Consider the following 24,675-nt stretch of genomic DNA (forward strand, 5'->3'; position numbering starts at 1 on the left):
TGGAGAGACAGTTGCATGGTAACAGGCAATGTTGGAACAAGGGACAAAGGACCATGCCCCAACACATTCAACCAACAATGGGCTTTTGATTACCAGACGTTGAAGCATTCCAGGTTAACTACTAAGATGGCCGAATACACAGAAGAAGTGGTCAGACCAGTTTTGGTCACATGACTGACTGATGGAGTTTTTGAATTTGAACTTCCAACAGGGGTTTTGAACTGAGAAAGCTCCTGGCTCCTGGTTTGAGAACATCTCTCTCCTGTGATTAGCACCGCAACCTCACAGCTCCAGGTACCCGGGTTTGGTTCTGGGTATTGCCTGTGCGGAGTTTGCTAGTTCTCCCTGTGACTGCGTGGGTTTCCTCAGGGTGCCCCGGTTTCCTCCCACCTGCCAAAGACTTGTGGGTTAATAGGTAAATTGGCCATTGTAAAAGATTGCCCCTAGTGTAGGTAGGTGGTAGGAGAATTGTGGGGATGTGAGAGGGGAAAATGGGATTAATATAGGATTAGTATAAATGGGTGGTTGATAGTCGGCACAGACTCGGTGGGCCGAAGGGCCTGTTTCGGTGCTGTATCTCTCTACGACTATAAGTCTTAAACCAAGAATTGTTTTTAAGTTAGGGCTGCTTTTGCTGACAACGCAACCACTAGGTGGCGCTGGACTAGCACATGCGCAAATGCAACCTATTCCACTAAACCACCACAGTCTGCGACATTCAGGCAGCTGCCAGGACTAAAGATGGCGCTGCTCAAATAATCACAAAGACAACCTAAACCAATGGCAGCACACAATGGCCAGCGAGAAGCGAGTGGCCAGAGAAAAAGGGCAGGCAGGTGGGGAGGGGGAGCTCTCGCCCCTGCATTACGCGATGACATCAATATGGAATGCCGCGCATGCAGAGAGAGCAGGAGCCCGTTAGCGCATGTGCGCAGTTTAGCGCAGTCTGATGTCAGCGGCCGGCTGCGTTGTCAAGAATCACTTTGTTTAAGTTAACTCATTTTGTTCAAATCAATTGTTTCTTGGGCTATTTTAAAAACACAAATGTCCTAGGGTTGTTAATTCTGACCCTTCAGACTGAAAACACGTTTGAAAGTGAAGACATAGCTGATGTCAGTGTTCACTCCTAGGAGAAAGATGATACTGTTCTTGAAGCTTTGCTGGAACAGTGTACGCGGCCAAAGACATAAGTCAGTGGGAATGGGAGGGGGAATTAATGTGACAAGCATCAGGGAGCTCAGGGTTGTACTTGTGGAGGTGGTTGGTACAGCAGTTGCTTTCCTTGGCTATTTACACATTCCCAAGCCACTTGCCCACTATTTATTCAGTTATGCTCATGGTAAGTGCAGCGATGGAAATACAAAATAAACTGGAGTTATAAAAAAAATTTGGACAATTCTAAAAAGGTTGGTACATTTTTGCCTTCAACAAGATGTAGTCACATGACAAATACCATCTCCTGTCCTAAAATACACATCTATGTCTAAGAACGAAAACTCATTAACTCTGTTCTGCATTGAAATGAGACAGCTTAGCACACATGGATATGAGCTATCCATAATACGAGCTGAAACCAAGGCACAGACGACAACTCCAGCTACACTTACATTAGGGTGTGGCCATCCCTCATCTTATCAAAATGAGCTGAGATCAAGAGCCATCTCAGGAACCAAAAACCTAGTCACATGGATGAAACTAACTTTATGAATTTACCTTTAAAGGTAACCTTTTTGGAGAACAAAGGGAGTCATCAGGACTTCAAGATCATCAGCTTGGGATCTCCAGCCACAGAGGGAACATCGAAAGCCATCTTTAATTCCAGCAAGAGAGAGATAAATTCCAGCTAAGACATTTGAACTCTGCTGAGACAAACTGGCAACCAACGGTAGCAGAGAAGTAGGAGTGCCTTTTTAACAACTCCTCCATCTGTGAAAATTGAACTGACAGATACCAGCACCATCTTCAAAAGTGAAGTGTTGTCTGCTGGATTCCTGAAGTATCCTGGCAAAGGCAAGATGACCAGCAAACAGACCTGCAACTTTAAAACCTACCTTCTAAGAGGATCCCACATGCTTTGCCTGAAAACAGCATTTTTACACCTTGAACTCTTAACACATCTTACCCTTTACCTTCTATCTTTTCTTGAATGGGCATGAGAGCACAAATGAGTGCGTGGGTCGTGTTGCGAACATTTCGGGTGATTGTTTAATAATTAATGTTCTATTTTAAATTCGAGAAAAGCTGACAGTCTGTTTATTGGACCAAGAAAATACAGGCTGAAATAAGCAAAACACTATGTGATCAGTTGGGAGGTGACTAATGGAAATCAGCTATGCTATTTCCCACCTGTCCATAACAACTCCCTCCCATCCACTACCACCCAACACCCATCTATCTCCACCTATCCACTCTTCCACCCACCCCAATTAACTCCTTCCCATTTGCACCCAGTGAAAACAATTGCCCCACAGCATTGTTTTTCCTCCTTCACTGGGATCTGGCCCAACAGACAAGTTAACCTCCAGGACCTCAATATTCACAAGTCAAACAACCTATACCACAAATGACTGCATTTCTGAAGTATTACTTGCTTGTGAAGCACTTTACATGTCCTAAGGCAAGGTTCTAATAAACTTAAGTCCTTCACTGAGATAAATAAAGCCCCTTTCATTTTAATCAAGGGATTCAAATACATGTGAACAGTGCCGCTGAACAACACAATTGTGACCTACATCAGCTCCTGATACCCCAAATTTCAAATTCTCATCGTGTTTAATTGCCTTGCCTTTCCCCATCTCTAACTGCTTTCTACCCTACAATTATTCTTCTCTCCCCCCAGCCAACACACTTTTACCTACTATTGTTGGCAATGCTTCACTCTCTAGAAATTCCCTCCCCAAACACCTCCCTCCCCTCCTTAAAGACCACATCTCTGCCCAAACTTGTGGTTCCCCCTCAATCTCACTGACTTGGAGTCTGTCTTTCATCATGCATCTGTAAAGCACTGTAGGACATTATGTTAAAGGCACTATATAAATGCAAGTTGCTGTTTTATATGCAACAGGAACTAGTTTTGCATGCACTCAAGCTGCATTCAGACCGCAGAAGCTGTCATTCTGATGAAGAGCATCAGCAAGTTAGCTGGAGTAACTTTTCATCTCTGCATGGCCAGTAATCTAGTGGAGCATATTGCCTGCCTATTACAGAATCTGCCTGATTTTTATTCCACTGAAAGCAAAACCAAAGTGGTTTATAGAACAAGTGGGTGATCTGCTCTGCCAAATTACTGCCCATTAGATGAGGACAAAAATTTACCCATTGGTCACTGACCACTAGACCTTTCCCAATTGGTCCAGACAAGTCAACAAAGCTAAAAGCATATTTTTGGCCTGTGCTGATGGACAGAGCAGCTTTACATTGCAATCAGGGACAATGTAGCTGCTGGAGGCACCTTTGCGTGCTTGCTTGCACACTTCAGATGCAGCAGTGTTTCATCACAGTACTGTCAAACCTCAGGCCACCGTCCGTCATCACCACTCCTGTAAAGGTAATTATTATACAGGGGTAAGTCTACATCCCCTTCCCAGTTTCTTGCAGTTAAGTATTTCCCTGCTACACTGCAATATATGAGCTCAAGAACATTATTTTAAGCAGGACTGAATTCCATCAGCCTTTAGGTATAAACAAACAACTTGCATTTATTTCACACCTACCAAATAGCAAAACATGCCAGGGCACTTCACAGAAGAACCAACAAAATTTGACACTGAACTACTTATGATATTAAGACAGGTGACGAAGATCTTGATCAGAGGACAGAGGGACGGAGAAGGTTAGGGAGGGAATTCAAGAGTTTAGACCCCAGGCAGCTGAAGATGCAAACAACCATGGTGAATGATCAAGACTGGGGACTCACAATAGCCCAGAACTGAAGGAGCGCAGAGATCTGAATGTTATCGGGCTGGAGGAGGTTACTGAGTTAGGGAGGGGCGAGGCCATAGAGGGATTGAAAAACAAGTATGAGAATTTTACAATCGAGGTATTGCCAGAGTAGGAGCCAATATAAGTTAGTGAACACAGGGGAGATGGGCGAAAGGGACTTGGTGAGATTTAGGTCATAGACAGCAGAGTTTTGCATGAGTTCAAGTTTACAGAGGGTGCAAATGGGAGACCAGCCAGGAAAGTATTGGAATGGTCAAGTCTAAAGGTAACAAAGGCATGGATGAAGGTTTCAGCAGATGAGTTGAGGCAGGGGTGGAGACGGGCTACAACTGAGGTCTTAAGACTTTAAAGCTCAACACAATCAACACATAATGCTGATCTCGTTCTCATTCCCCACATCCAAATCTTTTAACATTCTCACCTAAAGCTATTCTTCCTTTAGTCAAACAGTGTGGGCTACACAGATGCAATCAACCAATATGCCTTTGGCTAATAGGAAGCCCCAAAACTATTGGACCACAAAGCCTTTTTGTCTGAATTTTAGTGCAACATTCAGACAGCTAGACTGGATATAAACCAATGCTGCAGCAAAGCGGAATTGAAGGATCTGACAGCAGTCCAATATATTAGCACTCAATAAAATCTCAATCAGTGGGCACATTTCACAATTTTATTTTTGACAGCTGTATCTTTGCATATACAAGTTATTGTGCAAAAATATTTTAAACAGCATTCTGTAAGGACTTTATGCAAACATTGCAATTATGTTTAAAGAATTATTAAATCCACAACACACTCTACAGAGCTCCATTTAACACACAATTATAGGCTGTCAGGGCATACATTATTTCCTTTCCTATTTATAACAAAAAAAAAATCTAACGTCTTTAACAAAAGAATTACCAAGACAGATGCAGTAAATGCTGCTATCAAACCAATCACAAACCTAAATGAATCTAATAAAAAGGACCACAGTATCACTGTTTTGCAGGTTTTTGCACTTTTATTTAACTTGCAAGTTTAGTTAATTCAAAATCATACGTTTTAAAAAGATACATTTTATATTTTAAAAAATGCAGTATTTTACACCAAACAAGGCCAATTAACTTTTAGTTGAAATTCTAGGCAAATTTATTTACTGGAGCACTCAAGACCAGATAGCACTGAACATATTTCTGAATTGCATTTTGGTGAAATTCAGTTATCGTTCCCTTTCTGCCGCAGGTTTCTAGATTTGCCATTTTCAAGTTTCCTTTTTTTAAATACTGTCTCTCCTCCTGCGTCATCCCTCAGGGAAGTTATTTCTTTTTGCTTAAACTTGACTTTGGGCTCATGCTTTACATCAATGACTGGTGTTGCTGAGCACTCAACCGTAGGTAATTGCAAGTCTATCTGTTCACTGAAAAAGACAAAGGAATGTTTAAGCGAGCAGATCAATGCACAATTAACATTTATACCGCTGACATGGCAGTTAGAACTAAATAAAGCTTTGATCAATCTAAGCAGTTAGATTAGTTGAAGAATAAATATTGACCAGGATACCAGGGAGAATTTCTCTGCTCTTCCAATAGTGCCATAGGATCTTAAACGTCCATCCAAAAGGACAGACGGAGTCTCAGTTTAACATCACATCAAAACAATGACATCTCCAACAGTGCAACATCCACTCACTACTGGACAGGAGTGTCCGTCTCAATTATGTGCTCAAGTCTCTGGAATGGGACTTGAATCCACAGCTCTGACTTGGAGGTGAGTGCGCTCCCGGCTGATACTTTGACATCAATTACTCTAATAATTAGACATTCCCTGTATTTCACAATTTTATCCCTGTAATTTCCTTCTCCTGATTTTCCTGTACACATTTGCTTTTGCCAATACTGCCCCTCCCCCACCTCCCATGCCCACATTTCTGACATTATGTTGCCCCCTTAACAGCCACAAAGTTCTTAGGTGCTTGGTAAGAGCCAGAGGAGGAAACGACTGACAGCTGGGTGTGCCAATGGCATGTTGAGCAGGATCTCAATACCCTGCAGGTTTACCTGACATTGGCATTTAAAACCTAGAATATGGCCCCAATTAGAGCCTTGTTTAAGGTGACCGACTAACTTCAATTCAGAGTTTGGCACCCCATGGAAGTACATATGCAGTAGTAAGAAAGGTCCCCTTAATAGATAGCGCAGAAGCAAACATGTATTATGAGTGTCCTGTACATTATAAATCTCTGAAAGGGATGTTATCCATTGTTGTTCTAGATGGAAGGATCAAAATGAACATGTGACTTAGAGGATGGTAGCATCGTGGTAATGTTACTGGATAGTATTCCCGAGGCCTGGACTAATGCTCCAGAGACACAAGTTCAAATCCCACCATGCCAGCCAGGGGAATTTAAATTCACTTAATAAATCTGGAATAAAATGCACGTCTCTAATAATTTTTTTATTCATTCGTGGGTTGTGGGGATCACTGGCTAGGCCAGCATTTATTGCCCATCCCCAATTGCCCTTTAACTGAGTGGTTTGTAGGCTATTTCAGTAGGCATTTAAGAATCAACCACATTGCTGTGTTTCTGGAGTCACATGTAGGCCAGACCAGGTAAGGACAGCACATTTCCTTCCCTAAAGGATGATCAAAATGATCATGAAACTACCGGATTGTTGTAAAAACCCATCAGTTTCACTAATGACCTTCAGTGAGGAAGTCTGCCATCCTTACTCGGTCTGGCCTAAACATGACTCCAGACCTACAGCAATGTGGTTGACTCTGAACTGCCCTCTGAAATGGCCTAGCAAGCCACTCAATTGTACCAAACTACTACAGAAAAAAAAGACTGTGGATGTACCACCACCTTCTCGAGGGCAATTAGGGATGGGCAATAAATACTGGCCTTGCCAGCAACACACACATCACAAGAGTAAAAAAAATTAACATTTAACTGGAAGAAATTCAGATATGTTCCCTTTATGACAGTCAAATTCACTGACGCATGAGGAAAGCTGAATTGAGCAGAATATATATGCTGTAGCCTTAGAATTCATAAGAAATTGTGATCAACAGGTTAATAAACAACAGTGGAAATTTGAATTTCTTTCAACAGAGTGTGAACAGAGAGATTAATGAGATAAGTGATTAGCTACTCACCCTTCCTCCTCCTCTTTTACAGTTTCCCATTCTCCATACGGGTTTGCTTTATTTTTCTTTATGGCATCCTTTGCTTCTTTTTGGGGCTCACCTTGGGGCACATTGTTTTCCTCTTCTGCATTATGCATTTCCTCAAGAGACTTTACTTCACTGCCATCTCCTGGAGTATTTTCCTGCTGTAACACATCATATTTAACTACAATATTTGCATACACAGGTATTTTCTACAACCAAAGGACATTTCTGTTTGGATGGAGCCAAGTAACAGCCAGGGGCAGCAAACATTGGTAGTTGTTGTTTATAGGCGACAAAACAGTAGTGGTAGTGTGGAGCATAGTATTAATCATGAGATTGGAGAAGGATGTAGCATAGGTAATACAGCAATCATGGGTGACATCAATCTGCATATAGACTGGGTAAATCTAATGAGCACTAATGCTGTGGAGGATGAATTTCTCGAGTGTTAGGGATGGTTTTCCAGAGCAGTAAGTTCAGGAAATGACCAGAGAACAGGCTATTTTAGATCTAGTATTATGTATTGAGAAAGGGTTAATTAATAATCTTGTTGGAAAAGAACCTTTAGGGATGAATGACCATAATGAGATAACATTTTACATTATGTTTGAAAGTGAGGTAGTTCGATCTGAAGCCAGGGTGTTAAATTTGAACAAAGGAAATTATGAAGGTATGAGGGCCAAATTGGCTGAGGTGGATTGGGAAAATACATTAAAAGGTATGACAGTCGATAGTCTTTAAAGAAATATTAGATAGTTTACAGCAACAATACATTCCTTCAAGGCACAAAAACCCCAAAAGAAAAGGCAGTCAACCCTGGCTAACAAAGGAAGTTAAGGATTGTATAAGATTAAAAGAAAAAGGCCCATTAAGTTGCCAGATAGTAAACTTGAGGATTGGGAAGACTTTAGAATACAGCAAAGGATGACCAAGAAACTGATAAAGAAAGGGAGAACAGAATATGAATGTGAACTAGCAAAAAACATGAAAACGGACTGTAAAAGCTTCTATAGGTATGTAAAAATGTTGGTCCATTACAGGTCGAATCAGGAGAATTTATAATGGAGAATACAGAATGGCAGAGAAGCTAAATGATTACTAAAATAAAAGCAAAATACTGCAGATGCTGGAAATCAAATAAAAACAAAAAGTGCTGGAAAATACTCAGTGGACGTAGTATACTTGGATTTTCAGAAGGCTTTTGATAAAGTCCCCCACAGGAGGATGCTAGCAAAATTAAAGCACATGGAATAGGAGATAATATTCTGGCATGGATTAAGGATTGGTTAACAGGATTGAAAATAAAGTAGGAATAAACGGGTCACTCTCACGTTGGCAGGCTGTGACTAGTGGGGTACCACAAGGATCAGTACTAGAGCCCCAGCTGTTCATAATGTATATCAATGATTTGGATGTGGGCACAATATGTAATATTTCCAAGTTCACATATGACACAAGATTTAGTGAGTGGGCAAGAAGAAAAATGTGAGGTTATCTACTTTGGTAGGAGGAATAGCTGTGCAGAGTAGTTCTTAAATGGTAAGAGATTAGAAAGTGTAGATGTACAAAGGGACCTGGGCGTTCTGGTCAATAAGTCACTGAAAGATAACATGCAAGGTGCAGCAAGAAATTAGGAAGGCTAATGGTATTTATTGCAAGAGGATTTGAGTACAGGAGTAGCAAAGTCCTGCTTCAATTGTATAGAACCTTGGTTAGACCACACCTGGAGTACTGTGTGCAGTTTTGGACCCCTTACCTTAGGAAAGATATTATTGCCATACAGGCAGTGCAACAAAGGTTTACCAGACTTGTTCCCGGGATGACGGAACTGTCCTATGAAGAGAGACTGGGGAAACTGAGCCTGTATTTTCTAGAGTTTCGAAGAATGAGAGGTGATCTCATTGAAACCTACAAAATACTTAAAGGGATAGACAGGATAGATGCAGGTAAGATGTTTCCCCTGCTTGAGGAGTCTAGAACCAGGAGACACAAGTTCAAAATAAGAGGGAAGCCACTTAGGACTGAAATGAGGAGAAATTTCTTTACTCAGGGGGTTGTGAATCTTTGGAATTCTCTACACCAAAAGGGCTGTGGAAGCTCAGTCATTAAGTATGTTTAAAGCATAGATTGACAGATTTCTAAATACAATGACATAAAGGGATATGGGGATAGTGTGGGACAAAGCCATTTAAGTGGATGGTCAGCCATGTTTGTATTGAATGGCGGAGCATGCTCGATGGGCTGAATGGCCTACTCCTGCTCCTATTTCAACAGTTAACGATTATAATTTGTTGTATGGAACCAAATAGTCGTGATAACTTAAACATGGCTGCATAAAGAATGGGGCTGGCAGTTAAAATACTGCAGGATATAACATATTTAGAAAGGACAGGGAAGGAAGGAAGGGAAGGGGTAGCTGTAATAATTAGAGAGAACAATGGCAGCAGGAAAAAAGGGCAAAACCAACAGTGAGATAGAAACAGAATCCATATGGATGGGGATAAGGGACTGATCACACTAACAGAAGTGTGCTACAGACCAGCTAATAGTAGAGGGGAAAATATATAGGTAAATCTATTAATTGAGCACAAGATTTAGAATAATCATGGCAGATTTCAACTATTCCAAATAAACTGGCAAGAGGTAATGAGAAGGGAAAAGGGAATAGCATTCTGTGTGTTCTGGAGTCCTTTCTTATCAACTATGCAAGAAGTCCAACAAGCAAGGTATCATGGTTGGATCAAGTAATGGGAAATGAACCACAGCAGATGAGAAGTAAGCATCATGGATTACCTAGACAATAGTGATCACAAGATGTTAAGGTTTAAGATAATGATTGAGAGAGATTCTAGCAAGAAAGACTGAACCAATAGATTGGAAAAAAGCTGATGAAGTGTGAGAATGGAGCTAAGGAAGGTTAACTAGAAAAATACATTGACAGATACAACAGCAGTGGGAAATATTTAACAAGTGATCAACAGGGTTCAGAAGAAATATCTTCTGCTAAAAGCAAGAATAAACTAAATAATAACCATGAATCGATAGAGATAAGAGCAAAATTAAATTTGAAGAAAATGACACACACAGTCCAGAGACAACAGAGAGGATGATAAAATGGAATATGAAGTAGCTAGGAAGGAAGTCAAAACACAATTAGGAAGGCAAAGAGGAATTATAAAGTAGCAAAACCATAAAAATAAACTCTTCTATAGACAAATAACAAAAGAAAAATTTAAGATAGGGATAGGGCCACTGAAGGATGCACAAGATAAACACACTGGCAACATCCCTTCTAATTTTTGTTATGCACAGTTTATTCATTTAAGGGCACAGGACCTTCAAATTGTTTTGTGCGGCCACACATGCACGTGCAGTAAATTAAAGTGACTGACTTTGCTTGGCCTGCGTGGAAATTTCCGGGTTGCTGTGCAGCCCAGAGAATTGTTCATAGGTAATGACAGTAAAATGATAAATATTTAAGTTATTTTGCTTTCGTTTTTAACCAGGAGTACTAACAAGGTAGATGTGACATTAGGAGAGATCAAAAAGATAGACATTTTAGATAGGAGACAGATAATTGATAAACTAGATAAATTTAGAGTGGATAAAACTCTGTCTGGATGACTGCATCTGTGCAATCTCAAAGAAGCTAAGGAAAAGATAGCAGAGGATGGAAAGGCATAGTGCCAAAGGACTGGCTGACAGCTACAATGTTATTCCTATATTAAAAAAGGGAGACAACAAATCACACAACTACAGATATTGTTGATAGGAAAGATATTGGAATTTTTCAAAGTTGCAACAGAAAAATGTCTAGAAACTGAAAATATACTAAAGATAGTCACGGATTTCAAAAGGCAAGATCATGCTTGACCAACCTTTTTGAATTATTTGAAGTAGTAACAGAAAAAGTGGACAATGGGTAATGCAGGAGATGAAATATACATGGACTTTCGAAAGGTGTTCATTAAGTTATCCCAATGTAGACCCAAGGTTACACCATGTAAGGTCAGAGAACAAGAATGGATAGCAAACTAGCTACAAAACAGAAAACAGAGGAGTTCAAAATAGTTACTCAGACTGGCAGGAGGAGGGAACTAGAATTTCACAGGGATCCATGCTGGGATCCCTTTTGTTCACCATTTACATAAATGATTTGGATTCAAAATTTGCATATGACACCAAAGTGGGGGTATAGTTAATACTGATAAAACTGCAACAAAATACAATTTATCAACAAACTTGCAGAATGGGCGTGTAAATGGCAAATTAATTTCAGTATAGGCAAGTATAAGTTGGTACATTTTAAGAGGAGGAACAAGGAGGCCACATACTACCTGGAAATTAAGAGTCTAAATGAGACAGAAGTGAAAATTCACAAATGATTTAAAGTAGCAATACAGGTTAACAAAACCATAAAGACATTTTAGATAAGTGGGAGATTATTGATAAACTAGCCAAAATTACAGGGGAAAAAACTCAGTCTGGATGGATTGCATCTGTGCAATCTCAAAAAAGCTAAAGAAAAGACAGCAGAGGATGGAAAGGAATAGTGCCAGATAACTGGCTGACAGCTATTATGTTATTCCTGTATTCAAAAAGAGAGACTGAACAAATCCAGGGAACTATAGACATTGTTGATAGGAAAGATAAAGCACTTGGGTTCATATTTGGAGATATAAAATCCAAAAGCAGAGAAGTTGCATTAAACTTATACAGAACCTTGGTTAGACCACTAAGTACTGGTCTCCATATTACAAAAAGGATGTGGAGGCACTAGAAAAAATGCAAAAAAGATTTACGAGAATGATACAGAACTGTGAGGGTACAACTATTAGGAAAGACTGATACAGGCTGGAGCTCGTTTCTCTTTAAAAAGTCAGAGATCACCTGATAGAGGTATTTAAAATTATGAAGGCATTCAGTAAAGTTGACGTAGAGAGAGTCCAAAACTAAGGGCCATAAATATAAGATAGTCACTAATAAATCCAATAAGGAATTCAGGAGAAACTTCTTTATTCAGTTGTTCAAATGTGAACTCACTACCACATGAGGTTCAGGTGAATAGCTCAGATGCATTTATGGGAAAGATTGATAAGTACTTGATGGAGAAAGCAATAGGAGTATATGTTGATGATAGGTTAAGATGAAGTCAGGTGGGAGAAGCCTTTTGTGGAGCATAAACAGCAGCAAATACCCATTAAGCGAAATGGCCCATTTCTATGCTGTAAATTCTAAGTTTGTAACAGATGGATGTGAAATTTGTTTACAGAATACTCATTTTTGAAAATAGAAACTGATAATTCGGAAATGGTATTCGATCAATGCATGGTCAACAAGTTACTTAACAGCTAGGAAGCAGTAAAAAAAAAAAGGTGTGATTTATTTAAATTTTTTTAAAAATGTGCCAATTCCTCAGTTAATAAAAATAAAGCTAGGACTAACTCTTGGTATTGTCAGTACTTTAAACAGGAACATTTGAATTGCCCATTCCAAGCATGACCCAGTACTAAAATCTACAGACAATTATAGGCCAGTTATATTATGCTTTTGTATGAATGCAAAGCAGTATTGGGTGTATGTAGTTGTAAAACCAGGTCCGTAAGAAATGGGTTAACATCACTTGATTGTCTCAGTGATGCACTGCAGATACCTGGGAACGTTTCCAAGTAATTTTAAATGTTGGGGAGAGCACGAGCTATTGAGTGACTACTGCCATCAGTCCTGGATGAGTCTTGTGCTTAGTTGCATCAACTTTAAGGACTCACACAATGATGGAGGGTTCCTCCAGTTTTGTAACACAAGCCACTAAGGACTCATATCTGCAGTGCTGGGCAGTCTGGCGTAGTACCAAACCTTTAATGGGACTCACATGCACTGATGGAGCGGTCTAGAATTTTGCAACACAAAGCATGTGGGGACTACTTCTAATAATTTTAAATTACAAATAACTTCAGATAATACTCTTGTGACTAGCATACCTCATTGCTATTTCAACTATTTAGACATAATATTTATCTCTTGTAAAGTTTAATTCTTAAATGCTGAGACTTTGGACACAAATAATTCAACTAATTTTCAATATGAAAAGCATCAACAAGAATTCTTTTAAGATCAAAAATGCTGTATTAGTTCCCAATCAGTACAGCAATTTTGATATACAAGTGGATACTGGTCTTGTTTTTGATAGTTGCCATTTGTAGAACCTAATTCCTAATAAAAACATAAAATACTGAAAATACTCAGCAGGTCAGGCAGCATCTATGAAGAGAGAAAGAGTTAAGGTTCCAGGTCAATGACCTATCATGAGAGTTCTGACAGCATATGCAGTTTTATAACACTCGGAATATTTATACTATACAAGGGTAACACCGTCAGGGAAGCCCCACCCCCCGCCAAGAATGAGGAAAATTAATTTCACTACATGAACATTGATTTTAAACTGTTCGTGGTGAAAAAAGAACCTGCTTTAAAAAAACAATTGGAAACTTCGGCTGGAGAGAGACATGAGCATATCAACAGACAAGTACGTCAAAAGACAAAGGAGCTATTCCCTGCTCCAATTTAATCCACAATAGCCTTTTGATTACCAGACTTTGAAGCATTCCAGGTTACATACGAAGATGGCCAAATACACAGACATGGTTGGGCCAGTTTGGTCACATGACTGATTGACCTTTTTTTTAGTTTGAGCTTCCAACAGGAAATTATCAGAATAAAAGCAAAATACTGCAGATGCTGGAAATCTGAAATAAAAACAAGAAATGCTGGAAATATTCAGCAGGTCTGGCAGCATCTGTGGAGAGAGAAGCAAAGTTAACATTTCAGGTCAGTGACCCTTCATCAGAACTGACAAATATTAGAAATGTAAAAGGTTTTAAGCAAGTAAGGCGGGGGTGGGGCAAGAGATAACAAAAGAGGTGTTGATAGGACAAGGTCACAGAGAATAACTGACCAGGTGGTCATGGAACAAAGGCAAACAGTATGTTAATGGTGTGGTGAAAGACAAAGCGTTAGTACAGAAAGGGTATCAATTGACAGTAAAATGAACAGCCCTGGCCCCTAGCACAAACATGAAAAAAAAAGTGGGTTGGCACAGTAGAAACTAACTAAACAAACTAAAATAAAATGAATAAAAAAATAAAAATAAAAAGGGAGGCCCCATCATGCTCTGAAATTACTGAATTCAATGTTCAGTCTGGCAGGCTGTAGTGTGCCTAATCGGTAAATGAGGTGCTGTTCCTCGAGCTTGCGTTGATGTTCACTGGAACACTGCTGCAATCAGGGATGTGAGCATGTGAGCATGAAAGCAGGGGTGGGTTGAAACGGCCAGCAACCGGAAGCTCGGGGGTCATGCTTACGGACTGAACGGAGGTATTCCGCAAAGCGGTCACCCAATCTGTGTTTGGTCTCCCCAATGTAGAGGAGACCACATTGTGAGCAGTGAATATAGTACACTAAATTGAAAGTACAAGTAAATCGCTGCTTCACCTGAAAGGAGTGTTTGGAACCTTGGATAGTGAGGGGAGAGGAGGTAAATGGGCAGGTATTACACCTGCGATTGCAGGGGAAGGTGCAGTGGGAAGGGGATGAGGTGGTGGGGGTAATGGAGGAGTGGACCAAGGTGTCACAGAGGGAACAATCCCTTTGGATTCATCAAACCTGCAGACAAGGGTGGTGCTGTTGTTGTCTGGCACACCGACCTCTACTTTGCAGAGGCTCAGCGCCAACTCTCAGACACTTCTTCCTACTTCCCCCAGACCATGACCCCACCACCAAACATCAAGCTACTGTCCTCAGGACAGTCACTGACCTTACCTCCTCTGGAGGTCTTCCCTCTATAGCTTCTAATCTCATAGTCCCGCAACCCCAGACAGCCCGCTTCTACCTCCTTCCCAAAATTCACAAACAGAACTGTCCTAGCAGACCCATTGTTTCAGCCTGTTCCTGCCCCACTGAATTTATTTCTTCCTATCTGGACTCCTATCTTTTTTCCTCTGATCCAGTCTCTTCCCACCTACATCTGTGACTGTTCTAACACCCTATGTTATTTTGACAATTTCCAGTTTCCAGGCCCTAACCGCCTCTTTTTCACTATGGATGTCCAATCTCTCCACACCTCCATCCCCCACCAGAACGGTTTGAGGGCTCTCCACTTCTTCCTTGAACAGAGGCCCAACCAATCCCCATCCACCACTACCCTCCTCCACCTGGCTGAACTTGTTCTTACATTGAACAACTTCTCCTTCAACTCCACTCACTTCCTTCAAGTGAAAGGTGTTGCTATGGGTACCCGCATGGGTCCTAGTTATGCCTGTCTTTTTGTGGGATATGTCGAACCTTCCTTGTTACAGTCCTACTCAGGCCCCCTCCCCCAACTCTTTTTCCGGTACATTGATGACTGTATCGGTGCCATTTCCTGCTCCCGCCCGGAACTAGAAAATGTTATCAACTTTGCTTCTAATTTCCACCCTTCTTTCACCTTTACATGGTCCATCTCCGACACTTCCCTTCCTCGACTTCTCTGTCTCCATCTCTGGTGATAGGCTGTCCACTAATATCCATTATAAACCCACCGACTCCCACAGCTACTTCGACTACACTTCTTCACAACCTGCCTCCTTTAAGGACTCCAATCCATTCTCCCAGTTTCTCCCTCTCCGACGCATCCGCTCTGATGATGCAACCTTCCATGACAGCGCTTCTGATACGTCTTCCTTTTTTCTCAACCGAGGATTCCCCTCCGACTATGGTTGACAGGGCCCTCAACTGTGTCCAGCCCATTTCTCGTACCTCTATCCTCACCACTTCCCCTTTGTCCTCATATCCCACTCAACCAGCCTCCACATCCAAAGGATCATCCTCCGCCACATCCAGCGTGATGCCACTACCAAAGAGATCTTCCCCTTCCTTCCCGTCAGCATTCCGAAGGGATCATTCCCTCCGTGACACCCTCGTGCACTCCTCCATTACCCCCACCCCCTCCCCACGGCACCTTCCCCTGCAATTGCAGGAGGTGTAATACCTGCCCATTTACCTCCTCTCTCCTCACTATCCAAGGCCCCAAACACTCCTTTCAGGTGAAGCAGTGATTTACTTTACTTCTTTCAATTTAGTATACTGTATTTACTGCTCACAATGTGGTTTCCTCTACATTGGGGAGACCAAACGCAGCTTTGCGGAACACCTCTGCTCAGTCCACGAGCGTGACCCCGAGCTTCCAGTTGCTTGCCATTTCAACACCCATCCCTGCTCTCATGCTCACATCTCTGTCCTGGGATTGCTGCAGTGTTCCACTGAACATCAACGCAAGCTCGAGGAACAGCACTTCATTTACCTATTAGGCACGCTACAGCCTGCCGGACTGAATACCGAGTTCAATAATTTCAGAGCCTGACGGGCCCCCCTTTTTATTTTTAGTTTTTTTTTCTTTTTTCGTTTTTATTTGTTTATTTTATTTTAGTTTGTTTCGTTAGTTTCCACTGTGCCTACCCACTGTTTTCTTTCATGTTTGTGCTTGGGGCCAGGGCTGTTCATTTTACTGTCAATTGACATCCCCTCTGTACTAATGCTTTGTCTTTCACCACATCATTAACATACCGTTTGCCTTTGTTCCATGACCACCTGGTCAGTTATTCTCTGTGACCTTGTCTTATCAACACCTTCTCTTTTGTTATCTCTTGCCCCACTCCCGCCTTACTTGCTTAAAACCTTTTCCATTTCTAATATTTGTCAGTTCTGATGAAGGGTCACTGACCTGAAACGTTAACTTTGCTTCTCTCTCCACAGATGCTGCCGGACCTAAGTATTTCCAGCATTTCTTGTTTTTAATAATTAAAATCAGAAGGCTGTTAGCTCCTGGATTGCGAACACCTCTTTCCTGTCTGCTCTCATCTCGCTCTTACCAGCTTCGGAAACCACTGAAGACATATGAACCCGAAGAGAGAAAAGTCTCCTACAGGTTTAAGAAGAATACTGGGCCCCAACGAAAAGCAAGACTACCTACAATCAAGGACCCTACAGTAAGTTTGAAGCACAGTAAAAATAAAAACCCTCTTCAGAGATTGCCTCAAACCTCTCCATTTTATTTTGCTTCTCTTTTCTGTTTCTATTTGCATGTGCATATCGCGTGCGCATGCTAGCGTGGGCGCAGCGTGTATCCGTAGGCGTTAACCAAATTCAAGTTTAAGGTTTAAATAAATTTCACTTTTCTTCTTTAAACCTAAAGAAAACCTGGTGTGCTCATTTCTTTGCCTTATAATTGGAAAGCTGTGAACAAGGATTCACCAAGGGGGAGCTAAAAACACTGTTTAAAATTAAACCCCGTTACAATAAGACAGTAAAAGACCCCTAGACACACTTCTCACCTGGTCGTAACAGACACTCATTACCAATGACTAAAAAATTCCCCTTTGATTAATGGTATTCCAAAATGGAATTTGGGAACTTGGGGAAGGGACTTTGATCTGGACCACCACAGATGGGGACCCAGGGTTTGGCACAAATGGGGGTTGAATGTAAGATATGGCTCACGAGTGATTAGATTAGATTAGAGATACAGCACTGAAACAGGCTCTTCGGCCCACCGAGTCTGTGCCGAACATCAACCACCCATTTATACTAATCCTACACTAATCCCATATTCCTACCAAACATCCCCACCTGTCCCTATATTTCCCTACCACCTATCTATACTAGTGACAATTTATAATGGCCAATTTACCTATCAACCTGCAAGTCTTTTAGCTTGTGGGAGGAAACCGGAGCACCCGGAGGAGAAAACCCACGCAGACACAGGGAGAACTTGCAAACTCCACACAGGCAGTACCCGGAATCGAACCCGGGTCCCTGGAGCTGTGAGGCTGCGGTGCTAGCCACTGTGCCTGTGCTTGTGGCTTTCCAAGGGTTCTAAATTGCTTAGCAATAACCTGCTCAGTGACGCTCAGTTTGGGTTCCACCAGGGCCACTCAGCTCCTGACCTCATTACAGCCTTGGTTCAAACATGGACAAAAGAGCTGAACTCAAGAGGTGAGATGAGTGTGACTGGCCTTGACATCAAGGAGCCCTAACGAAACTGGAGTCAGTGGGAAAACTCTCCGCTGGTTGGAGTCATACCGAGCACAAAGGAAGATGGCTGTGGTTTTTGGAGGCCAATCATCTCAGCTCCAGGACGTCACTGCAGGAGTTCCTCATGGTAATGTCCTAGGCCCAACCATTTTCAGCTGCTTCATCAATGACCTTCCTTCAATCATAAGGTCAGAAGTAGGGATGTGCGCTGATGATTGCACAATGTTCAGCACCATTCGCGACTCCTCAGATACTGCAGCAGTCAGTGTAGAAATGCAGCAAGACATGGGCAATATCCAGGCTTGGGCTGATAAGTGGCAAGTAACATTCACACCACACAAGTGCCAGGCAATGACCATCTCCAACAACAGAAAATCTAATCATCTCCCCTTGGCATTCAATGGCATTATCGTTGCTGAATTCTCCACTAACATCTTGGGGGCTAACATTGACCAGAAACTGAACTGGAGTAGCCACATCAATACAGTGGCTACAAGAGACGCCAGAGGCTAGGAATCCTGCGGCAAGTAATTCACCTCCTGACTCCCCAAAGGCCTGTCCACCATCTACAAGGCACAAGTCAGGAGTGTGATGGAATACTCTTGACTTGCCTGGATGGATGCAGCTCCAACACCACTCAAGAAGCTCGACACCATCCAGGACAAAGCAGCCCACTTGATTGGCACCCCATCCACAAACATTCACTCCCTCCACCACCAATGCACAATGGCAACAGTGTGTATGATCTACAAGATGCACTACAGCAATGCACCAAGGCTCCTTAAACAGCACCTTCCAACCCCACGACCTCTACCAACTAGAAGGACAAGGACAGCAATTGCTTGGGAACACCACCTGCAAGTTCCCCTCCAAGCCACACACCATCCTGACTTAGAACTATATCGCCGTTCCTTCACTGTTGCTGAGTCGAAATCCTGGAACGCCCTTCCTAACAGCACTGTGGGTGTACCTACCTAACAGGAATGGATGTTGCAGGTTCCGGGATTTAGATGTTTCAGTAAGAACAGAGAAGATGGTAAAAGAGTGGGGGGTGTGGCATTGTTAATCAAGGAGAGTATTACGGCGGCAGAAAGGACGTTTGAGGACTCGTCTACTGAGGTAGTATGGGCCGACGTTAGAAACAGGAGAGGAGAGGTCACCCTGTTGGGAGTTTTCTATAGACCTCCGAATAGTTCCAGAGATGTAGAGGAAAGGATAGCGAAGATGATTCTCAACAGGAGCGAGAGTAACAGGGTAGTTGTTACGGGGGACTTTAACTTTCCAAATATTGACTGGAAATACTATAGTTCGAGTACTTTAGATGGGTCAGTTTTTGTTGAGTGCGTGCAGGAGGGTTTTCTGACACAGTATGTAGACAGGCCAACCAGGGGCGATGCCACATTGGATTTGGTACTGGGTAATGAACCCGGCCAGGTGTTAGATTTAGATGTAGGTGAGCACTTTGGTGATAGTGATCACAATTCGGTTAGGTTTACCTTAGCGATGGGCAGGGACAGGTATATACCGCAGGGCAAGAATTATAGCTGGGGGAAAGGAAATTATGATGCGATTAGGCAAGATTTAGGATGCGTAGGATGGGGAAGGAAACTGCAGGGGATGGGCACAATCGAAATGTGGAGCTTATTCAAGGAGCAGCTACTGCGTGTCCTTGATAAGTATGTACCTGTCAGGCAGGGAGGAAGTTGTCGAGCGAGGGAGCCGTGGTTTACTAAAGAAGTTGAAGCGCTTGTCAAGAGGAAGAAGGCGGCTTATGTTAGGATGAGACGTGAAGGCTCAGTTAGGGCGCTTGAGAGTTACAAGCTAGCCAGGAAGGATCTAAAGGGAGAGCTAAGAAGAACGAGGAGAGGACACGAGAAGTCATTGGCGGATAGGATCAAGGAAAACCCTAAGGCTTTCTATAGGTATATCAGGAATAAAAGAATGACTAGAGTTAGATTAGGGCCAATCAAGGACAGTAGTGGGAAGTTGCGTGTGGAATCAGAGGAGATAGGGAAAGGGTTAAATGAATATTTTTCATCAGTATTTACAGTAGAGAAAGAAAATGTTGTCGAGAATACTGAGATACAGACTACTAGGCTAGATGGGATTGAGGTTCACAAGGAGGAGGTGTTAGCAATTTTGGAAAGTGTGAAAATAGATAAGTCCCCTGGGCCAGATGGGATTTATCCTAGGATTCTCTGGGAAGCCAGGGAGGAGATTGCACAGCCTTTGTCCTTGATCTTTATGTCGTCATTGTCGACAGGAATAGTGCCGGAAGACTGGAGGATAGCAAATGTTGTCCCCTTGTTCAAGAAGGGGAGTACAGTCAGCCCTGGTAATTATAGACCTGTGAGCCTTACTTCAGTTGTGGGTAAAATGTTGGAAAAGGTTATAAGAGATAGGATTTATAATCATCTTGAAAAGAATAAGTTCATTAGCGATAGTCAGCACGGTTTTGTGAAGGGTAGGTCGTGCCTCACAAACCTTATTGAGTTTTTTGAGAAGGTGACCAAACAGGTGGATGAGGGTAAAGCCGTGGGTGTGGTGTATATGGATTTCAGTAAGGCGTTTGATAAGGTTCCCCACGGTAGGCTATTGCAGAAAATACGGAAGTATGGGATTGAAGGTGATTTAGTGCTTTGGATCAGAAATTGGCTAGCTGAAAGAAGAGAGAGGGTGGTGGTTGATGGCAAATGTTCATCCTGGAGTTTAGTTACTTGTGGTGTACCGCAAGGATCTGTTTTGGGGCCACTGCTGTTTGTCATTTTTATAAATGACCTGGATGAGGGTGTAGAAGGGTGGGTTAGTAAATCTGCGGATGACACGAAGGTCGGTGGAGTTGTGGATAGTGCCGAAGGATATTGTACGTTAGAGGGACATAGATAGGCTGCAGAGCTGGGCTGAGAGATGGCAAATGGAGTTTAATGCGGAAAAGTGTGAGGTGATTCACTTTGGAAGGAGTAACAGGAATGCAGAGTACTGGGCGAATGGGAAGATTCTTGGTAGTGTAGATGAGCAGAGAGATCTTGGTGTCCAGGTACATAAATCCCTGAAAGTTGCCACCCAGGTTAATAGGGCTGTTAAGAAGGCATATGGTGTGTTAGCTTTTATTAGTAGGGGGATCGGGTTTCGGAGCCACGAGGTCACGCTGCAGCTGTACAAAACTCTGGTGCGGCTGCACCTGGAGTATTGCGTGCAGTTCTGGTCACCGCATTATAGGAAGGATGTGGAAGCTTTGGAAAGGGTGCAGAGGAGATTTACTAGGATGTTGCCTGGTATGGAGGGAAGGTCTTACGAGGAAAGGCTGAGGGACTGGAGGTTGTTTTCGTTAGAGAGAAGGAGGAGGAGAGGTGACTTAATAGAGACATATAAGATAATCAGAGGGTTAGATAGGGTGGATAGTGAGAGTCTTTTTCCTCGGATGGTGATGGCAAACATGAGGGGACATAGCTTTAAGTTGAGGGGTGATAGATATAGGACAGATGTTAGAGGTAGTTTCTTTACTCAGAGAGTAGTAGGGGCGTGGAACGCCCTGCCTGCAACAGTAGTAGACTCGCCAACTTTAAGGGCATTTAAGTGGTCATTGGATAGACATATGGATGAAAATGGAATAGTGTAGGTCAGATGGTTTCACAGGTCAGCGCAACATCGAGGGCTGAAGGGCCTGTACTGCGCTGTAATGTTCTATGTTCTATGGACTGCAGCAGTTCAAGAAGGTGGCTCATCACCACCTTCTTCGCTAGGGCAATTAGGGATGGGCAATAAATGCTGTCCGAGTCAGAGATGCTCATATCCCATGAATGAATAAAAAAATAAATAAAATTTGGTGCCTGGCGATCGGTTCATGGACATACAAGTCTGTCACTCACTTTGTCCGTTTGTTTTACAAATGTAAAAAAAAGCATTCTAATTACTAATGGACAAAAGACAAGTGGAACCTAAATACATTTGCAGAAGTTTCCTGTTGTCTTCTTGTATTACAATCCATGCACACACAATTACCATTTCACATTGTACCAAACCCTCGTTTTTAAATACTAGTGGGTTTAGTGTCGAGAAGCTGACTATGTGCACAGTCAGCCCACACTCTCAGGTCAAGAGAGAGCGCAAGTGTATGCAATTATACAGCGATCTCCCCAAGGACTCCATAGGGCTATTTCATCCTTGCATGGCTTAACCTACCATGAAGCTGTTAGGGTTGGGGTAGTATTGTATTAAAAGCAGCAACTTACTTGGAGAGAGATGTTTGTTTCCTGGTGTGGATTGGTAGCCTGTGTGTCTGTGGACAGCTGTTCTTCCTCGGCTGCATGATGACCTTCAGAGCCTTTTTCAGTCGTTTCCACAGCTGTGGGTTCTCCAGAACCTGAGGCTGCAGAGGACAGCTCGGGCTCAGTCTCATTCTTAACAGCTGTAGCTGCGCATTCACCAGCAGAGATGAAGCCATCTGGCTTTTCCCATCGCGATTCTGAGAAGTACCATAAAATTACATTTTTATCGCAAACATAAATTGTAACAACTACAGGCAAGAAGGGTCTGCCTGGGGACAAAGATGTGATGGAGCTCTCAAAACAAGTCAACTAGCCACAGCACACCTTTTACTCAGATACTTGAAGCAAGCAGGTCTGCTGTATCTCAGGACACTGTAGATGACTGACTCTGGCTCATTAATGCAACCTTCAGGGTTGGACCTATTACTTGAAGCCTGGGCTTCTTTTCACTTGACTCCAGTGAATCCTGCAAGCCAGTGCCCCAACAGCTAGAATTATCTTAGCTGTACCAGCTGTAGGAAGTTTACTATCAAGACATGCAGCAATAGCTGGTTAAGTTCCAGCAGTACTGGTGTATCCTGCTGTCCTTGCGCTATCAACCTGCGCATATGCTTTGTGCACTTAGATCAGTTGATGTGTCTCTATGGGGAGACAATGTGCACTGGGCACACAGAAATTCTACCTGTACAGACTTCTCAGTAGCTTGGTTTGGAGACAAACATTATGTTGCATTTCCATGCCTGTCAGAAGCCTGGCTTACCAAAACAGAAGTAGCCAAAGTAAATGTTAAACTGAAATCAAAAGTCATTCTGTAATCTATAACTTCAGTCAGTAAAATTGAACTTGGAACACTGATATCCATATACTGGAACATAAAACAACTCATGGACAGTATACATACCTCTTGTTATGACATTGTAATAGTAGGTGCAGCCCTCTGGAGTAAGTCCTTCTACCCATGAAGAGGCTGAAAGGTCCTGATAAGAATGCAATTATGCAAACAGTGAGGCAAAGTACATTACCAGAACTGCAGACAAGCTGTTGAAGTTTTTGATTACATCGAGGGAAACTGTATCAACATTTAATCTGGGGACTGTTTTCGGCTCATTTATTTTTAAAGGCATAATTCCCATAGAACATACTAATTAGAATTTTGACAGTCTGCAAGGCGTAACCAGCTCCAGTTACATCAGTTTGCTTTTGTCCCAATTACTTTCACAGAGACGCGCAAGTTGGAGTGTGTGTCAGGAAGTCGCACACAATTCGTGTTGTTTGACCATGGCTGCTGTACAAGACAATGACAACCAGCACAACTCTACCATCAGTGCTGTGGTAAAGTAGACTGAACAAAGGTGACTAGGTTTGTTCTTCAGACAGCAGTCAGTAAGGTGAAACACAACCCCCACTGCAACATAAAGACATGCTTATTTTTAAGATGCTGAAAGGTTTTGAAATTCTGATAACCTTGAGATCCCTGTTAATTGCAAGGCTTTTACAAAAGGCTGCGTTTGTTGACAATGCAACCACTAGGTGGCGCAGTACTTGCACATGCGCAAATGCAGGCTCTTCAACTGGAATGTCAGTGTCTGCGACGTTCAGGCAGCTGCCAGGATTAAAGATGGCACTGCTCAATTTATCACAGGAAATGCTCATGGCTAGATCATTCTAGCAAACTAACTTTACATTAAGTTGGATACAAACCCAGTAATATGCTACAATGTAGTTATAGGATACTAACTGTAATCCTCAGATCCATTTAATATTCCAGTAATCCTATTAAATACAAAAGGAATTTTATGATTGAACTTCCATTGGAAGGGACTGAATTGGCACCCCGATCAATGGAAAAGAAAATCGGGCAGAGTATAAAATGTGCTGCCAACTTGTTATTGTGATTCATTTATATGACTGACCAGGACTGATTTCACCCGAAGGCAGCAACTAGCTCCCGCCCCACTGGCCGCTCTCTCCCCTCGGCAACTCGCTTTCTCCCCCTCCTTCCCACCGGCCACTTCCCCCCCCATCAGCCGCTCGCTCCAGACCTCGCTGCTCCTCCCTCCCCCACCCACACCACTTCCCTGGCCGATTGTTCCTCCCTCTTCGCCACCCCGCTCTCCAGTTGGTCGGTCGCACCCCGCCCCCTCCACCCACTAGTTATAAGCGGCGGCGCTTCCCTCCTCTTGGCCACTCGCTCCCACGTTTCATCATTCTCCACGCGCCACCCGAAGCAAAGTGGGCCGCAAGC

The 24,675-nt window shown here is 42.6% G+C and overlaps 1 protein-coding gene across 4 annotated transcripts in view; it reads right to left on the bottom strand.

The window, feature by feature from the left end:
* Window positions 1–4,598: 4,598 nt before the first annotated feature.
* The window catches only part of wbp4 (WW domain binding protein 4), an 84,269-nt gene continuing 64,192 nt past the window's right edge, over window positions 4,599–24,675 (bottom strand). For 2 of the 4 annotated variants that reach the window (XM_068040219.1, XM_068040216.1), the window contains 4 exons: window positions 23,332–23,407; window positions 22,395–22,627; window positions 7,081–7,256; window positions 4,599–5,341 (listed from right to left, as the gene is read on the bottom strand). In XM_068040219.1, coding sequence (XP_067896320.1) covers window positions 5,140–5,341; window positions 7,081–7,256; window positions 22,395–22,627; window positions 23,332–23,407 — 687 coding nt within the window. In that variant the 3' untranslated portion in view covers window positions 4,599–5,139. The remainder of the gene's footprint in view (window positions 5,342–7,080; window positions 7,257–22,394; window positions 22,628–23,331; window positions 23,408–24,675) is intronic. The other 2 variants (XM_068040218.1, XM_068040220.1) reach the window with 2 other exon arrangements.

Source organism: Heterodontus francisci, chromosome 10 (assembly GCF_036365525.1).
Source record: "Heterodontus francisci isolate sHetFra1 chromosome 10, sHetFra1.hap1, whole genome shotgun sequence".
In the NCBI taxonomy this organism is placed as follows: Eukaryota; Metazoa; Chordata; class Chondrichthyes; order Heterodontiformes; family Heterodontidae; genus Heterodontus; species Heterodontus francisci.